Raw genomic sequence first — 17,627 nt, 5'->3', positions numbered from 1 at the left:
ATACCACGGCTAAGGGCTGTTCTTTAGCACAACACAACGCGGAGTGCCTGGACACAGCCCTTAGCCGTGGTATATTGGCCATATATCACAAACCCCAGAGGTGCCTTATTGCTATTATAAACTGGTTACCAACATAATTACAGCAGTAAAAATACATGTTTTGTCATACCCATGGTATACGGTCTGATATACCATGGCTGTCAGCATTCAGGGCTTGAACCACTCAGTTTATTATATATACACCTTTGCTAAGATGCCACTAGATGGTGATACATTACAAGGTGATTAGACTGACACTCAATATATTCTCTGTGTGAAGTCAATCACAAAAGATTCTGACTTGAGTCATGCTGTGGTTAACAGTTGGAGGTAATTTTCTACAGCAAGAAGGAAAGGAATGAGATTTACCCTGCTTTCTGTCTATTGTTCTCTCTCCCTCCCTCTACGTGCCTATAGTTTTATAATAGCAATATAACAAATAACACACAGATAGGTGGGTGTCTCCCCTTCTTGGTGGAATCATGCCAGATTCCAAGTCCCTCCCTGCCATGTTGCACAACGCTGCATTCTTTGCTTTTGAGCAGAAAGGTTTCTTAAGATCCAGAGGAAATTGTTACACATTCAGCCCAGAAACACTCCCAGACTACAGAAGAACTTCTGTTTGGGAAAACAGTGTTTTTGAGCATGTCTGATGCGTTTTAAATGTATTTTCTTCAATATAGCCTTTAGGTTAAAATTGAAGATGGTGTTTTTACAGTCGTTTACTAGACAAAGTACATGGAGAAGCCTGTTTAATAGAAAAGGAATGTGACATGGACTTCAAGCTGTTCGGATAAGGCGTGGAACCAGAACTAAACTTCAGGTATGCAAACTTTTCCGCTCTGTGTCAGACGGATAGGGAGGGATACATTGGCACAGATCAATCAATATGTCACTCTCTTTTCTGGTGGTGTTACATAGTATAGTGGTTTCAATGTATTTGTGTAGTATCTTATCTGTGGTTGGTTGAAATTGTTTGTGTTGGTTTTTATAACATTTAGGTTGGACTTTTTTCCTTGAGGACAGCAATGCTATGTAAAATCAAACCAAAATGAGAGAAGAGAATAAGGGAAAATTGGTGGTTGCATTTCCCCCCCACCCAAGTACTTACCACAGTGTGTGTGTGTTAAGCGGAGCGACACCGGGGAACCCAAGAGCAGACTCAGATGAGGAAATAGGGATGAATGAACCAATACATTTATTGTTACACAGAGAGATATGGAGTGCAGATCCGGGGAAGCTCGGATGTGTTGCAGAAAAAACAGATGTGGAGACTGAGGTGGAGTTGGCTGAGTAGAACAGGGTAAACAGATCCTGAGGGGAATCCAAGGTAGTGGTGGTGAGTAAAATCCAGAGCAAGGTAGTTGGGTGGTGAGATGTGGAGCAGGAGACAGAGACAGAGCAGTAACTGCAATGAGAGGATAAACGGTGTCAGGCAGGGAAACAGGCACAGCAGAGTAACAGGATCTTGAGTAATCATAAATGGCTAGAATAATAACGGACTGCGCAGAGATTACGATCTGGCAGTGTGGAAGTGGCAGGACTGAGTATTTGTAGAGGTCTTGATTATGGAACGAGTTGCAGCTGGAAGGGATTTGCTCTGACTCCAGCACACCCTTCTCCACACAGAGAGACCGAGACAGAGAAGTGTGTACTGGGGGAGTAACTGCAGGTTAAGAAAACACCGGATGAACACCAGAGGGTGTAGCAGGAGCAGATGTGACAGTACCCCCCCCCCCCACGGGCACCACCTGGTGCACGACCCGGCTTGTCTGGGTGTGAGGTATGAAAATCCTGTACAAGGGATCCAGAATGTGACGACGGGGTACTCGGCAGCGCTCCTCAGGCCCATATCCCTCCCAGTACACCAGATACTGGCAACCGGAATCCCAACGGCGCACATCCAAAAGCCGGAGGTCAGCGTAGGCAGGATGGTTGTCGATGAGCCGAGGGGGTGGAGGAGCAGCTGCAGGAGGGGACAGGGGACTGGAGCAGACTGGTTTAATTAAGGACACATGGAAGGTGGGGTAAATTGAGAGAGCTGGGTGCATCGCAGAGGGGTTTATGACACAAACAATCTCAATGGGGCCAATGAAACGGGGAGCTAGTTTTTTGGAAACGACTTTCAAGGGCAAGTCCTTAGATGAAAGCCATACCCTTTGGCCTGGAGTGTAGACTGGGGCTGAAGCACAACAACAGTTAGCTTGGGATTGGTTTCTGGCGGAGGCACGAAGAAGAGTAGCCCGGGCCCTCCTCCAGGTGCAATGACAACGGCACATGTGGTCCTGGACTGAGGACACCGCTACATCGACCTCTTGGGCAGGGAACAAGGGAGGTTGGTAACCCAGAGCACACTCAAAGGGTGACATACCTGATGAGGGTGTTGTGGGCATATTCCACCTAGGGTAGCTGAGCACTCCAGGAGGAAGGGTTAGCCAAAGTCACACAGCGTAGGGCAGTTTCCAACTCCTGGTTGGCCTGCTCGTTCTGGCTGTTGGTCTGGGGGTGATATCCAGACAAAAGGCTAACATTAATACCCAGAGCTGTGTAAAGGGCTCTCCATACTTGGGATGTAAACTGGGGTCCTCTGTCAGAAACAATGTCAATAGGAATGCCATGCAGCCGCAAAACATGGAATACCAGCAGGTCCGCAGTTTCCCGGGAGGATGGAAGCTTGGAGAGGGGAATGAAGTGAGCAGCTTTGGAGAATCGGTCAACATCAGTTACCATTCGATGGGGGAAGGCCATTGACAAAGTCCAGAGCTATATGTGACCAGGGGCGACTGGGTATGGGAAGAGGGCAAAGCAGACCAGATGTAGGTTTGGTGGAGGTTTTGTTCTGGGCACAGACACAAGCAGGCTGAGATTAATTCCCAAGCATCTTTCTCCAAGGTGGGCCACCAAAATCCCTGACGCAGAAAGGCGACAGTCCGGTTTATGCCAGGGTGACAGGTGAGGTGAGTAGAATGGGCCCATTGAAGAACATCAGAACGAACTGAATCTGGCACAAACATAGCCTTACAAGGACCCTTTCTAGGATCAGGCTGGTTCAGCTGAGCCTGACGAACACGGGACTCAATCTCCCAGAAGACAGCAGCAACGATGCAGTAGGAAGGCATAATGGTTTCTGGCTCGGGAACCTGTGTAGTCAGCGGTGAACTGATGGGAGAGGGCGTCAGGGTTGGTATTCTTAGATTTGGGGTGATAAGTGAGTGTAAAGTTGAATCTTCCAAAAAAAAATGCCCACCTGGCTTGCCAAGAGTTCAGACGTTTGGCTGTCTGGATGTAGGCTAGATTTTTGTGATCCGTCCACACAATGAAGGGAAGAACCGTACCAACTAACCAGTGATGCCACTCCTCAAGAGCCAACTTAACAGCCAGAAGTTCCTGGTTACCTATGTCAAAATTTCTCTCTGCAGGGGAGAGCTTGCGGGACAAGAAGGCACAAGGATGGAGCTTGGTTAGCGCCATCCTTTCCACAAACCGAGTGGTCGAAGACCTTCCTCATCTCATCTGTGAAATCACCGTAGGAGAAGCAGATAGGTGACTGTCTCTCCCTCACCGCAGTCGCCCAGGAAAGCGCTGCTCCCAGAAGGCAGCCAATCAAAAAATACATATTGTCTCATTCACTAGAATAAGAGTAGGGCTGTTGCTCAAATACTAGTGAACATTGAAAAGAAAGGCTCTGCAAGCGCCAAGATTACCATCATAGCGCTCAGGAGTCGGAACAAAAGGCTCCCGGGGTGCAGAAGAGGGACTTGAGACTGGTTGTGAACTCTGGGTGGAGGTTCGGACCTGTAGGTCAGACAGGCTGTGTGAAAACTCCTTGATGTTCTCCAGCAGAGTTTTCAGGGCTTGGTCATGTTGCTCAAGAAGGGTGCCTTGACCAACAAGAATTTGGTGAAGACTAGTGGAGTCTGCTGGATTCATCACTTGGACAGATCGTACTGTTAAGCAGAGCGACACCGGGGAACCCAAGAGCAGACTCAGATGAGGAAATAGGGATGAATGAACCAAAACATTTATTGTTACACAGAGAGATATGGAGTGCAGATCCGGGGAAGCTCGGATGTGTTGCAGAAAAAACAGATGTGGAGACAGGTGGAGTTGGCTGAGTAGAACAGGGTAAACAGATCCTGAAGGGAATCCAAGGTAGAGGTGGTGAGTAAAATCCAGAGCAAGGTAGTTGGGTGGTGAGATGTGGAACAGGAGACAGAGACAGAGCAGTAACTGCAATGAGAGGATAAACGGTGTCAGGCAGGGAAACAGGCACAGCAGAGTAACAGGATCTTGAGTAATCATAAATGGCTAGAATAATAACTGACTGAGCAGAGATTACGATCTGGCAGAGTGGAAGTGGCAGGACAAAGTATTTGTAGAGGTCTTGATTTTGGAACGAGTTGCAGCTGGGAAGGGATTTGCTCTGACTCCAGCACACCCGTCTCCACACACACACACACAGAGCGAGAGAGAGTGTACTGGGGGAGTAACTGCAGGTTAAGAAGACACCGGATGAACACCAGAGGGCGTAGCAGGAGCAGATGTGACCGGGTGTGTGTGTGTCAGTGTGTGTCAGTGTGCATGTGAGTGTTTATGCATGTCTGTGTGCATCTGTGTGTGTGTTTGAGCGAGTGTCTGTGTGAACCTGTGGGTTTGTGACTGCACGATAGGCCTTGAAGTTCCAAGAAGTGCATCTGTTGCTGTGAGCCTCTGTGAGAGGTAGAAGACACTTCCTGACTCCAGGACAGAAGAAGGGAAGGGCCCCTTAAAGGGCAGGGGTGTCATACTGACTCACACATGTACCTCTGTGAGGCTAGAACTGGGGATTCTCAAATCCAATGGGGAAAATCCAGCTAAAGTTGTTTCAAACCACAAGAAAACAACCTGCAAGGGCCTCCCAAGTGGCGCAGTGGTCGAAGGCACTGCATCGAAGTGCTAGCTGTGCCACTAGAGATTCTGGGTTCAAGTCCAGACTCTGTCACAGCTGGCCGTGACCGGGAGACCCATGGGACGGCGCACTATTGGCCCAGTGTTGTCCGGGTTAGGGATGTCCTTGTCCCATTGTGCACTAGCGACTCCTGTGGCGGGCCGGGCGCAGTGCACGCTAACACAGTCGCCAGGTGTACAGTGTTTCCCCAGACACAATAATGCGGCTGGCTTCCAGGTTGTGTTTCGGAGGACGCACGGCTCTCGACCTTCGCCTCTCCCGAGTCCTTACTAGAGTTGCAGTGATGAGACAAGACTGTAACTTCCAATTGGATACCACAAAATTGGGGAGAAAAGGGGGTAAAAAAGAAACATAAAAAAGAAAACAACCGTCTTGTCAACCTGAGGCACCTTCCTTTAAAGTCACACTTCAGTCACCTTGTGTTGTATATTTGTATTCCCTTTTCAATCTGTCATTTAGGTCATTATTGTGGAGTCACTACAATGTTGTTGATCCATTCTCAGTTTTTTCTCATCACAGCCATTGAACTCTGTAGCTGTTTAAAAATCATCAATGGCCTCATGGTAACATCCCTGAACAGTTTAATTCCTGTCCTACAGCTCAGTTCAGAAGGACGACTGTATCTTTTATGTGTGTTGGCGATTTAAATCATACAGTGTCTTCAGAAAGTATTCATACCCCTTGACTTATTTCACATTTTGTTGTGTTACAGCCTGGATTGAAAATTGATGAAACACCTTTTTTTCCCTCACCCATCTACCCACAATAACCCATAATGACAAAGTGAATACATGTTTTTAGAAATGTATGCAAATGTATTTGAAATGAAATACAGAAATATCTAAATATCAAACAAGGCTCTGCATGGTCAATCCGTGTTTGTAGCGGCCGTACAGCATTTACTGCGAAACGGCCTATGCAAAAGTCAGGGCATTCATACTTATTGCGCTTCATGTAGCAGAGCAGAGCTGTTGTGAAGGAAGTTGTCAAGGAAGTGAGCTTGTGTTTATACAGGACCTCCAGCCCCCATCTACCGTCTACCGTCCAGCCCCCATCTATGTCAATGCGGAGCTACACGGAGATATACAGAGCCCTCCGTATTGTTTCACGATTTGGGAGGCGCACGGTGATGCTGTATGGAGCTCGAATTGGTCTCTGCATGCCTCCAGAGGCTTCACAATTGAGTCACACCCTCCCTAAGGAGCCTCCGACCACATTTTCGGATCAGGCATAAATTGGCTTTGAGTATTCACACTTCTGAGTCAATACATGTTAGAATCACCTTTGGCAGCTATTACAGCTGTCAGTCTTTCTGGGTAAGTCTCTAAAAGCTTTGCACACCTGGATTGTACAATATTTTCACATTATTTGTTTTTAAATTCTTCAAGCTCTGTCAAGTTGGTTGTTGATCATTGCTAGACAGCCATTTTCAAGTCTTGCCATAGATTTTCAAGACGATTTAAGTCAAAACTATAACTAGGCCACTCATGAACATTCAATGCCGTCTTGGTAAGCAACTCCACTGTATATTTGGCCTTTTGTTTGTTTTAGGTTATTGTCCTGCTGAGATTTGCAATCATCTTCCAGTGTCTGTTGGAAAGCAAACTGAGCCAGGTTTTCCTCTAGGATGTTGCCTGTGCTTAGCTCTATTCCTTTTTTTGTTTTTCACTTTGACCTCCTTTTCCTCCCTAATTTAATGATATCCAATTGGTAGTTACAGTCTTGTCTCATCGCTGCAAATCCCCTACGGACTCGGGAGATGCGAAGGTGGAGAGCCATGCGTCCTCTGAAACACAACCCTGCCAAGCCGCACTGCTTCTTGACACATTGCTTGCTTAAACCGAAAGCCAGTTGCACCAAGGAAACCGAGGAAACACCCTCCAGCTGGTGACTGAAGTCAGCTTGCAGACGCCCAGCCCACCACAAGGAGTCGCTAGAGTGCAATGGGACAAGGAAATCCCAGCCGGCCAAACCCTCCCCTAACCCAGACATGCTGAGCCAATTGTGCACCGCCTCATGGGTCTCCCGGTCACGGCCGGCTGTGACACAGCCCGGGATCAAACGTGAGTCTGTAGTTATGCCTTTAGACAACTGCGCCACTCGGGAGGCCTATTCCTTTTCTTTTTATCCTAAAAAAAATCCCTAGTCCTTGTCGATGACAAGCATACCCATAACATGATGAAACTACCACCATGCTCGAAAATATGAAGAGTGGTATTTTTATTCGGTACAGGCTTTCTTCTTTTCACTCTGTCATTTAGGTTAGTATTGTGGAGTAACTACAATGCTGTTGATCCATTCTCAGTTTTCTATCACAGCCATTAAACTCTGTAATTCATGGTGAAATCCCTTAGTGGTTTCCTTCCTCTACAGCAACGGAGTTAGGAAGGACTGGGTGTATTGTAATGATTGGGTATATTGATACACCATCCAAAGTGAAATTAATATTGTTCAAAAGGATATTCAATGTCTACTTTAATAATGTCTAACAATAGGTTCCCTTCTTTGCGAGGCACTGGAAAACCTCCCTGGTCTTTGTGGTTGAATCTGTGTTTGAAATTCACTGCTCGACTGAGGGTACTTACAGATGATTTTATGTGTGGGGTACCAGTGGTGTAAAGTACTCAAGTAAAAATACTTTTAAGTACTACTCACGTTGTTTTTTGGGTTATCTGTACTTTACTTAACTATTTATATTTTTGACAACTTTTACTTTTACTCCACTACATTTCTAAAGAAAATAATGTACTTTTTACTCCTTACATTTTCCCTGACACCCAAAAGTACTCATTACATTTTGAATGCTTAGCAGGACAGGAATTGTCTAATTCACACACTTATCATGAGAACATCCCTAGTCATCCCTACTGCCTCTGATCTAGCAGACTCAATAAACACAAATGCTTCGTTTGTAAATTATGTCTGAGTGTTGAACTGTGACCCTGGCTATCCGTACATTTAAAAAACAAGAAAATGGTGTTGTCTGGTTTGCTTAATATAAGATATTTAAAATTATTTATACTTTTACTTTTGATACTTAAGTACATTTAAACCAAATACTTTTGGACTTTTACTCAAGTAGTATTTTACTGGGTGACTTTTACTTTTACTTGAGTCATTTTCTTTTAAGGTATCTTTACCTTTACTAGAATGTATGAAAATTGCGTACTTTTTCCACCACTGTGGGGTACAGAGATGAGGTAGTCATTCAAAATGATCTTAAACACTATTATTGCCACAGTGAGTCCATGCAAATTATTATGTGACTTGTTAGGCAAATCTTTACTCCTGAACTTATTTAGGCTTGCCATAACAAATGGGTTGAGTAGTTAGTTATTGACTCAAGATATTTCAGCTTTTCATTTTTTATTAATTTGTAAAGATGTCTAAAAACATAATTCCACTTTGACATTATGAGGTATTGTGTGTAGGCCAGTGACCTAAATCACAGTTTAATCTATTTTAAATTCAGGCTGTATGTAACACAACAAAATGTGGAACAAGTCAAGGGGTGTGAATACTTTCTGAAGGCACTGTAACCCACAGCATACTGTAATTATTAAACTTGACCATGCTTAAAGAGATATTCAATGTCTGATTTGTTATTGTTACCCATCTACCAATCACCGCCCTTCTTTATGAGGCGTTTGAAAAGCTCCCTGGTCTTTGCAGTTGAATCTGTGCTTGAAATTCAATACTTGACTGAGAGGCCTTAGAGATGTTGTATGTCAACCCCTATTCTTTCACAGAGTGAGTCCATGTAATTTATTATGTGACTTGTTGAGCCAAATTTGACTCCTGAACTAATTTAGGCTCAGCTAAACAAAGGGGCTGAATACTTATGCAATGACTATATTTTAGTTATGAATTTTGTTGATTTTTTTATTTTTTATCTTCCACTTTGACATTATAGAGTATTTTGTATAGATTGACAAAAAAATTACAATTAAATACATTTTTGTCCCACTTTGTGACACATTAAAATGTGAAGAAATCCAAGGGGTCTGAATACTTTTGCAAGGCACTAAGAGTAAAACGTTATGGATTTTAAAATGGTCCAGCAGCTATGTCATAAGGCTCACCTGGCTACCAAGAAGCAACTCCATGGTTGGGCCATTTGTGGTCACTCAACTGCACTAGCTCTTTACCTAGTCCCCAGCATGCAGCTCTGTCTAGAGGCCCTCTAATGGTTCAAATTAATTTGTAGTCCCTGTGACACAGCTACTGTGTTATCATTGGTTGAGCTTCATCCCAGGACCTCCTGCTGAGGTCGAGTCAGGCTTCCTCTCTAGGCTGGACTCCTAAAGAGAACACACTCTTTTGCAACCGGTCCTGTGTGGATCCCTGCAGTGTGGATAGGTGAGGACATTCACATTGTTTTTGTGACTGAAGCGTCATATGTAAAAAAAAAAAGAAAAAAAAAAAAAGAATGCTACTAAATTATCCTGCATAGGTTAACCAGTGATAACTACAGAATATAACTTAAACCATTTGTTTCTTGCAAGATTAATATTCTTTGAGATTTCCGGATTTTGAGGAACTCCCTCATGATGTTGTAACTCTTACCACAAATGGCACGCTTCCTGTTGTCATCATTTTGCTTGGAGAGCATTGTTCAGAAGGCTTGGTCACCCTCCACAAATGAATTCCTCAATCAGGCATTTGTGCTCTGTGTGCAAGTGACAGAAAGATTAGCCTTATCTTACCATGTGCTTTACTATAGTGCTAAGAATGTGTTAGTGGTTGCTAGTTTGTGCTTTGTATGTTCATGGAGTAAGAAGCATGGGCCATGCACATGTTCCATGCACTCGTGCAAAGTTGTGGCCTTGTTTGATGATCTGATGAGCAACCTGCTTAAACCTGCTTTAACTGTCAACCCCAGGAGTATAATTTCTGGAATTGTCTAGTGGTGTGTGTGATTGACATAGGAGTATAGTGTTGACTAGGATTCAATCAGTTAGTTAACTTTTTTGCTGTATCTTTTGCAATGTGTTGATGTTCTTCTTGATGTTGCTTTGTGAGTTGTGTTTTTTCTTGTTTTGTAGTCTGCCGTGCTTTCCCCCCAGACTAAATCTGCTCATTGTTTTAGTCAATCACATCTCTAACGTAATTTATCAGATTTATTGTGAGATGTCAGATATGCGTAATTATATTAAGCCAGTGTGGGAGAGAAATCTCCATTCACTTTCACCTCTGCCAGATCTGGTGATCGTCCACTAATAAAATTATTACAACTGTACTCGTCTCACCAGAGAGCTTTCCCACCATCCTTTTCAATTGGCGGACATCATTACTGTAGTAAGTGAAATGGGGATACCTAGTCAGTTGTCCAACTGAATGTATTCAACTGAAATATGTCTTCCACATTTAACCCAACCCCTCTGAATCAGAGAGGTGCGGGGGGCTACCTTAAACAACATCCACGTCTTCGGAGCCTGGGGAACAGTGGGTTAACTGCCTTGCTCAGGGGCAGAACTACATATTTTTACCTTGTGAGCTTGGGGATTCAATCCAGCAACCTTTTGGTTACTGGCAAAATGCTCTAACCACTAGAACTGAAGACGTTAACTGGCCATTTATTTGGGATATAAAGGCCACTGGGAGTGATCACCAAGCTTCTGACAGTCTGTCACATTGAGTTGACTTCCATCATCTCAATATCTGGATATTCCCACGTGACCCTTCTGTCTCTCTGATCCAATCATGATAATGGTTGATACATGAAGACAAATCTCTCTCTCAAAAAAAGTCTATGTTTACCCCCAGATACATTGAAACAACACAGTGAGGTACAGTAAACATACTGTAGGTGAGAGTGCTTGCTGTCAATGATCCACACATTGTAGCAGGGCGTGTGCAACGATCCACACATTGTAGCAGGGCAATGTGAACAAGCCAATGCGTGTGTCGCGGCTGTAGAGTCTTTGCAGGTATGTTCTGGTCACAGTATAATTATTCTCAATGAGCCTTTTGTCACAGTAGAATGACACCCTTTTAGATTAGCCTATTCATGTCTGATCAAATACACGTCAGCATACTTGCTCCCATTTCTGAGCAAACATTTAATCTGCAAACTGCTTAATCTTTTAGGTCATCTAGAATGACTCACAGGCAACTGAGACATTGCCCTCTGGTGACAGTTTTAAATCACAGCTAGTACAATATCGTCATACACTACAGTATTCCTAAACACTCTTCATGCAACACAATCCTTCACATATGCAGTAGTTGTCTTTGGAAACCCAGTTTTGGTTAACATTTTAAGAGTAGATCATGAAGCTGTTGTTTACAGGTGTTGTGTATAGATGGTTTATATGTTGTTTATAGGTTGTGTACTCATGCAGTGTAGATGTAGTGCAGAAGTTGTGTAAACATTTGGGTAGAAGTTGTGTACACATGTTGTGTAGAGGCTGTCTACAGATGTTGTGTAGTTTTTCTGTATGCGTGTTGTGTAGAGGTTGTGTAGTGGTTAAGTACACATGCTGTGTAGAGTTTAGGTACTCTGGCAGATGCAAGAGGGTTCATGCTCCCTTTTTTCTTGACATTTCTCGTAACTTTGACCCCAAAAAACTGACGGTAAAAGTCCAACTATGTTGTGTCTGTTTGGACAAACAGCACTACTTACTGTGTACCCAGAGTTAACTAAACTAAATAGCCATGCTCTGACCGTTTGTTGTTATGTAAGCACACATTTATAAATGTGTTCAGTTAGGGGCTCTTGCAACACCACAGCAGGTACTTTTTACCATGTAGGCATGTTCTGTTCTACACCTGGGACTTGTTCAGTAGGGCCTTCTTTTTAAAAAAATTAGCAGTTATTACCTGATCTTGCCCAAAAATAACACACGTTTTTGTTTTCTTTTGCAAAACATTATGTTACGCTATGCCCTACTGAACACAACAGTGGGTGTTTTTGGAAGGGTTGGAAATGGCCATGAAAGTTGAGGCCCATTTTACCCTACACTGAATCTTAAAGTACAGGAAATGTGAAAGTGCCAGTCTACAACTGGATATGTCTTAATCCGTAGTGGAACCAACCCCCTTAAGTCAAATAAAGGAGCAAAACAAGACAGAACTTGTTCAGACAAGGTTTCTGATGGTTAGTGAGTCACAGCCCTTGGCCCCTGTATCCTGCATGTCCCTCCTACGCCTATTCCTATCCTCTCTCTTCCCACGCTCCTCTCGGTCTGCGCCTGTCCCAGCCAGCACGGTCTTTACCCCCTCCTCCTCCTTCTCCTCTTCCCACTCCAGGCTCTAGAACTAGCTCTGTCAATTTCTCTCATTTGGATCTTTATTAAATCAACTTGACCAGGGTTCCCCAACTGGCAGCCGCGGGCCGAATTTGGTCCACGAGTGGTTTTATTCGGCCCCCTAAGTTTTCTAAACAAAATAAATAAATACAATTACATAAAAGACTGTAAAAACACCAGGAAATGAGCTCCAAGTGATTTTAATTCAAGAAATCTCTTCCCAAGTATTCCCACACATAATAGAGAGACAAGTGATCGTATACAAATGTAAGCAAGGTTTGAAATAATTATGTTTTAGTCAAACATTAGATCTGTTTGGGCTTCTTGCAGTCAATATGCAGTCTACAAATTATTTGTAATTATACACTGTGTCAGAATGTGTGCATACTGGTAGCGAAGTCAGGTGCAGGAGAGCAGAGATTTGTGAACAGGTGCACACTTTATTTAGGCAAAAGAGCAAAATGCGCAAAACAGTCACAAGAATTATGTTTAACAATAAACATCTTCGGAAAAAAATAACACGGAAAAAACAAACCAGTCTGCTGCGTCAACAATACACACGTAACACGAACAATCTTTCACAAAGACATGATGGGGAACAGCGGAATAAATACATGTAGATTGATTGGGGAATGAAAACCAGGTGTGCAGGGAACAAGACAAAACAAATGGATACATGAAAAATGGAGCGGCGATGGCTAGAAAGCTGGTGACGTTGACCGCCGAACGCCGCCCGAACAAGGAGAGGAGCCGACTTCGGTGGAAGTCGTGACACACTGGGTGGTTTGAGCCCTGAATGCTGATTGGCTGACAGCCCTGGCATATCAATCCGTATACCACGGGTATGACAAAACATTTATTTTTACTGCTGTAATTATGTTGGTAACTAGTTTATAATAGCAATAAGGCACCTCAGGGGTTAGTGGTGTATGGCCAATATACCACGGCTAAGGGCTGTATCCAGGCACTTCGTTGTTTCGTGCATAAGAACAGCCCTTAGCTGTTATAGCACACACCCTCGGGCCTTATTGCTGAATTATGTTCCGGCCCCCCAACTATTCGCTCAAGAAAAAAATCGGCCCGCGGCTGAATCTAGTAGATCTCTGAATTAGACTTTTCCTGTCTTTTGATTTTATTTCCCATGTTTTGATATTTATACATTTCTCATGGAAAACCAAGACTGCTAAGTGGTTCTACTTCAACATGTTTTCAGTATTTTCTCTCTCTACACTGGGTGTACTGGAATTCTGCAACTCCTCTTTTTTCTTTGATACCAATCTAACCTGATAACTTTTATCAATCCTGTTTCTCTCTGTTTGTTGGCACAATTCATTTTCATTCTCAGTCTGTGTACGTACACCTTTTGCCATTTATATATTTCTATCAGTTAGCTGTAATATCTCTATTAGTGTGTTTTCCTGTGGTTGTGCTGAGAGGTAGATAGGGCAGAGATAGCACTTCCTGTATGGCACCACCAATCATTGTGGTTGACACCCCGCCAATCAGATTCAGGCACCTACTACCACTCTTGTTTCCACATCCTGTAGTGCAGGGGTAGCCAACTAGATTTGTCACACCCTGACCATAGTTTGCTTTGTATGTTTCTATGTTTTGTTTGGTCAGGATGTGATCTGAGTGGGCTGTCTAGTTTGTCTGTTTGGATGTCTAGTTTGTCTGTTTCTGTGTTTGGCCTGATATGGTTCTCAATCAGAGGCAGGTGTTAGTTGTTGTCTCTGATTGGGAGCCATATTTAGGTAGCCTGTTTTGTCATTTCGGGTTGTGGGTGATTGTCTATGTTAGTTGCTTGTGTCAGCACAGTTCTCATTATAGCTTCACGGTCGTTATTCGTTTTGTATAGTTTGTATTCAGTGTTCAGTGCTTTCTTTAATTAAAAAATCATCATGAACACATACCACGCTGCATTTTGGTCCGCTCCTTACGACGATCGTGACAAGATTCAGCCGCAGGCATGTTTTTCTTGGAGAGGATGGTCGGGGGGCCGGAACATAATTATAATACTTTGTACAATGCGAATTGACCAAAACTAAGCCCAAAAAGAGATTATATTTGAAAATAACTATAATTTCATACCTTGAATACATTGAGACACGATCACATCCCATTGGGCAAAGATGTCAGTTCAACATCTAGTTTTGATTCATATTTGGTTGAGTTGCCAACTAGCATGAATTCAATGTGAAATCAACAAAAAATGGCACCATGTCATTGGATGTATGTAGTTTAAAAGTTGGCAAAAATGTTTGTTTTAATTCCCTTACTATTTCTTTTAGTTGCAGAATTTACATGTGATATCACATTACAAGTGGACATAAGTAGTTTGACACCTCATTAGTTAACTTAGTTGTTATAACAGCTGGCTTACAGTTATACAGTTAAACACCTCCACTGTGAAGTGTGTCTGTCAGACAGTGTGAAATGCCTGTAAACCAACCATTTCCCCTTAACAAAGAGTCAAGCTTGTATTATAGAAAGGGATCGAAATGTACTATATAGTCAAGTCATGTAGTGAGTCAATCTAGACCAGCTGGGATCAGGCAGTTAAGCTTTCATAACCCTGACTGACCTCATGACTCTTAGGCCACACAGTATCAACCCTTCTCCTGGACAGCTACTGGGAATGCAGGATTCTGCTTTAACCCTGCTATAACACACATGATTCAACTAATCAACGTCCTATTGAGCAGCTAGTAAAATCAGGTGCTGTAGGGTAACACTCCAGGGTGGGGGTTGCTGACCCCTGCTGACCATTTTCTCTCTTGGGTTTTGTTATTATATGTCTTAGCTTTACTCATCCAGTTACCGGCAGAGCCCTGGAGACGTCCCCAGTCAGTTAGTCAGCCAGTCTTCCTGTGGTGGACTGGGGAATGTGTCTGTCCCTCCTCTAGGCATGAGGTATTATCCTGCCTGCCTGCCTTACCGTGGTGACTCCTGTAGTCAAATATGATTGGTTTTCCATAAAGGCCTGCCCCAGATTGCCTGTAGCGTGTTTGTGTAGGAGATTCAGCTGACAAGTGAGGTATTCAGTGGAAGGTCGGGAAGCGGAATGATACTTTTTTTGTGTGTGATCATTTCACTTGGTAAGGATTTTGAAGTGTTATGATATGTCCTGTAGGATTCTGTTAGTTTGTTTGAGCTTATTGTTCAGTGTTGCTTTGGTAATGAGTGTTCCCTGTGTCTCTCTGTTTCAGCTATGGATTGGAGTCAGATGTTGCAGATCTTCTTCTTCTCACTCATCTGTCTCACTGGCAGCTCCAAGGCTGTAGGAGGTAGGTAGGACACACTTCACCAAAGACTTCCAGTCAGCCATTAATCAATCAATCAGGCAGTAGTTATGAGGACAGCTAGAAGCACAGTTTGAATTACCAAAACTGTCTCAATTCAATGGCCCTAACTATAATCTGAAACATGGCCCTTCACTTCGGGATACCTCAACTTTGACCTCTGGTGGGCGTTGATGGAATTAGTCTTTGATACAGCGGCCGTGCAAATATAGCATCTGTGTGCACGTTTATTGGTGTGCTAAAACAGGTACTCCCAAACTCGGCCATGGGTGCACGTTTTGTTTTTTTCCCTAGCACTACACGGCTGATTCAAATAACCACCTCATCATCAAGCTTAGATTATTATTATTATGCACATTCTTCAAGGGGGGCCTCAAATAGTCTCTGTGCCGCATGTTTGTCTTCACTCTATGTACTCTTTGTGTACAGAGCTCTGTAAGGACTATGGACGAGAGTTTGAGCGGGTCTTTTCAGTCCCGGGTGATGCCGCCATGTTGACATCCACCCTGTTGGCCCCCAACGTGTTCAACTATCACACCGTCCCCTATAACATCTCATGGTACGACCCAAGGACTGGGAGAAAGCTGACCAGCGAGACGGGGAAAACATTGGTGCAGGGGAAGACACTGTGGATGTTTAACATTGAGATGGACGATGCTGGAGACTATGTCTGTGTTGTGAGGTAGGATATATACACTACATGACCAAAATCATGGGCATTAATATGGAGTTCGTCCCCCCTTTTCTGCTATAACAGCCTCTACTCTTCTGGGAAAGCTTTCCACTAGATGTTGGAACATTTCTGCGGGGACTTTCTTCCCATTCAGCGACAAGAGCATTAGTGAGGTCGGGTACTTATGTTGGGTGATTAGGCCTGGCTCACCATCGGCGTTCTAATTCGTCCCAATGGTGTTCGATGGGGTTGAGGTCAGGGTACTATGCAGGCCAGTCAAGTTCTTCCACACGGATCTCGACAAACCATTTCTGTATGGACCTCGCTTTCTGGACGGGGGCATTGTCATGCTGAAACAGGAAAGAGCCTTCCCATAACTGATGCCACAAAGTTGGCAGCACAGAATCGTCTAGAATGTCATTGTATCCTGTAGCGTTAAGATTTCCCTTCACTGGAACTAAGGGGCCTAGCCCGAACCATGAAAAACAGCCCCAGACCATTATTTATCCTCCACCAAACTTTACAGTTGGCACTATACATTGGGGCATGTAGCTTAATCCTGGCATCTGCCAAACCCAGATTCGTCCGTCTGACTGCCAGATGGTGAAGAGTGATTCATCACTCCAGAGAATGCGTTTCCACTGCTCCAGAGTCCGATGGCGGCAAGTTTTACACCACTGCAGCTGACGCTTGGCATTGCGTATGGTGAATTTAGGCTTGTGTGCGGCTGCATTTCATGAAACTCCCGACTATCACGACTCAGGATATGACCCAGAGGCAGACACAGGAGGCAGATTGTTATAATAAATATTCTGAGAACCAAACTAAGGGGCAGGCAGAGGGAAGGTCGAGGTTCGTAATCCAAGGCAGAGTCAATCAATGACAAAACGGCAGGCAGGCTCAGGACAGGCAGAAAAGTCAGAACCGGGAAGATTAGAAAACAAGAACTTGAGAAACGGAAAACACGCTGGTAAGACCTGACAAAACAACACGAACAGACAAACAGAAACCACATGTATAAATACACAGGGGATAATGGGGAAGAATAGGAGACACCTGGTGGGGGGTGGAGACAGGCACAAGACAGGTGAAACAGATCAGGGTGTGACACTGACAAACAGTTATTGTGCTGACATTGCTTCCAAAGGCAGTTTGGAAATCGGTAGTGAGTGTTGCAACCGAAAACAGCCGATTTACGAGCTTCAGCACTCCGCGGCCCTATTCTGTGAGCTTGTCTGGCCTACTACTTCGCGGCTGAGCGGTTGTTGCTCCTAGACATTTCCACAAACTGACTTGTTGGAATCTTATGATGGTGCCACATTGAAAGTCACTGAGCTCTTTAGTAAGGCCATTTTTCTGCCAATGTTTGTCTGTGGAGATTGCGTGGCTGTGTGCTCGATTTTTATACACCTGTC

General features: G+C 43.9%; 1 protein-coding gene across 3 annotated transcripts in view; it reads left to right on the top strand.

The window, feature by feature from the left end:
• The first annotated feature begins 553 nt into the window (after positions 1-553).
• Positions 554-17,627, top strand: part of LOC139401826 (interleukin-1 receptor type 1) — a 38,888-nt gene continuing 21,814 nt past the window's right edge. The window contains exons 1-3 of one of the 3 annotated variants that reach the window (XM_071145822.1): positions 554-862; positions 15,447-15,524; positions 15,969-16,221. In XM_071145822.1, coding sequence (XP_071001923.1) covers positions 15,449-15,524; positions 15,969-16,221 — 329 coding nt within the window. In that variant the 5' untranslated portion in view covers positions 554-862; positions 15,447-15,448. Of the gene's footprint in view, positions 863-9,271; positions 9,347-15,246; positions 15,336-15,446; positions 15,525-15,968; positions 16,222-17,627 lie in introns of those variants that run through there. The other 2 variants (XM_071145818.1, XM_071145811.1) reach the window with 2 other exon arrangements.

Source organism: Oncorhynchus clarkii, chromosome 3, assembly GCF_045791955.1.
Source record: "Oncorhynchus clarkii lewisi isolate Uvic-CL-2024 chromosome 3, UVic_Ocla_1.0, whole genome shotgun sequence".
Taxonomy (NCBI): domain Eukaryota; kingdom Metazoa; phylum Chordata; class Actinopteri; order Salmoniformes; family Salmonidae; genus Oncorhynchus; species Oncorhynchus clarkii.
Note: the sequence above shows the minus strand (reverse complement) of the source record. Positions and strands in the feature narration are given on the sequence as shown.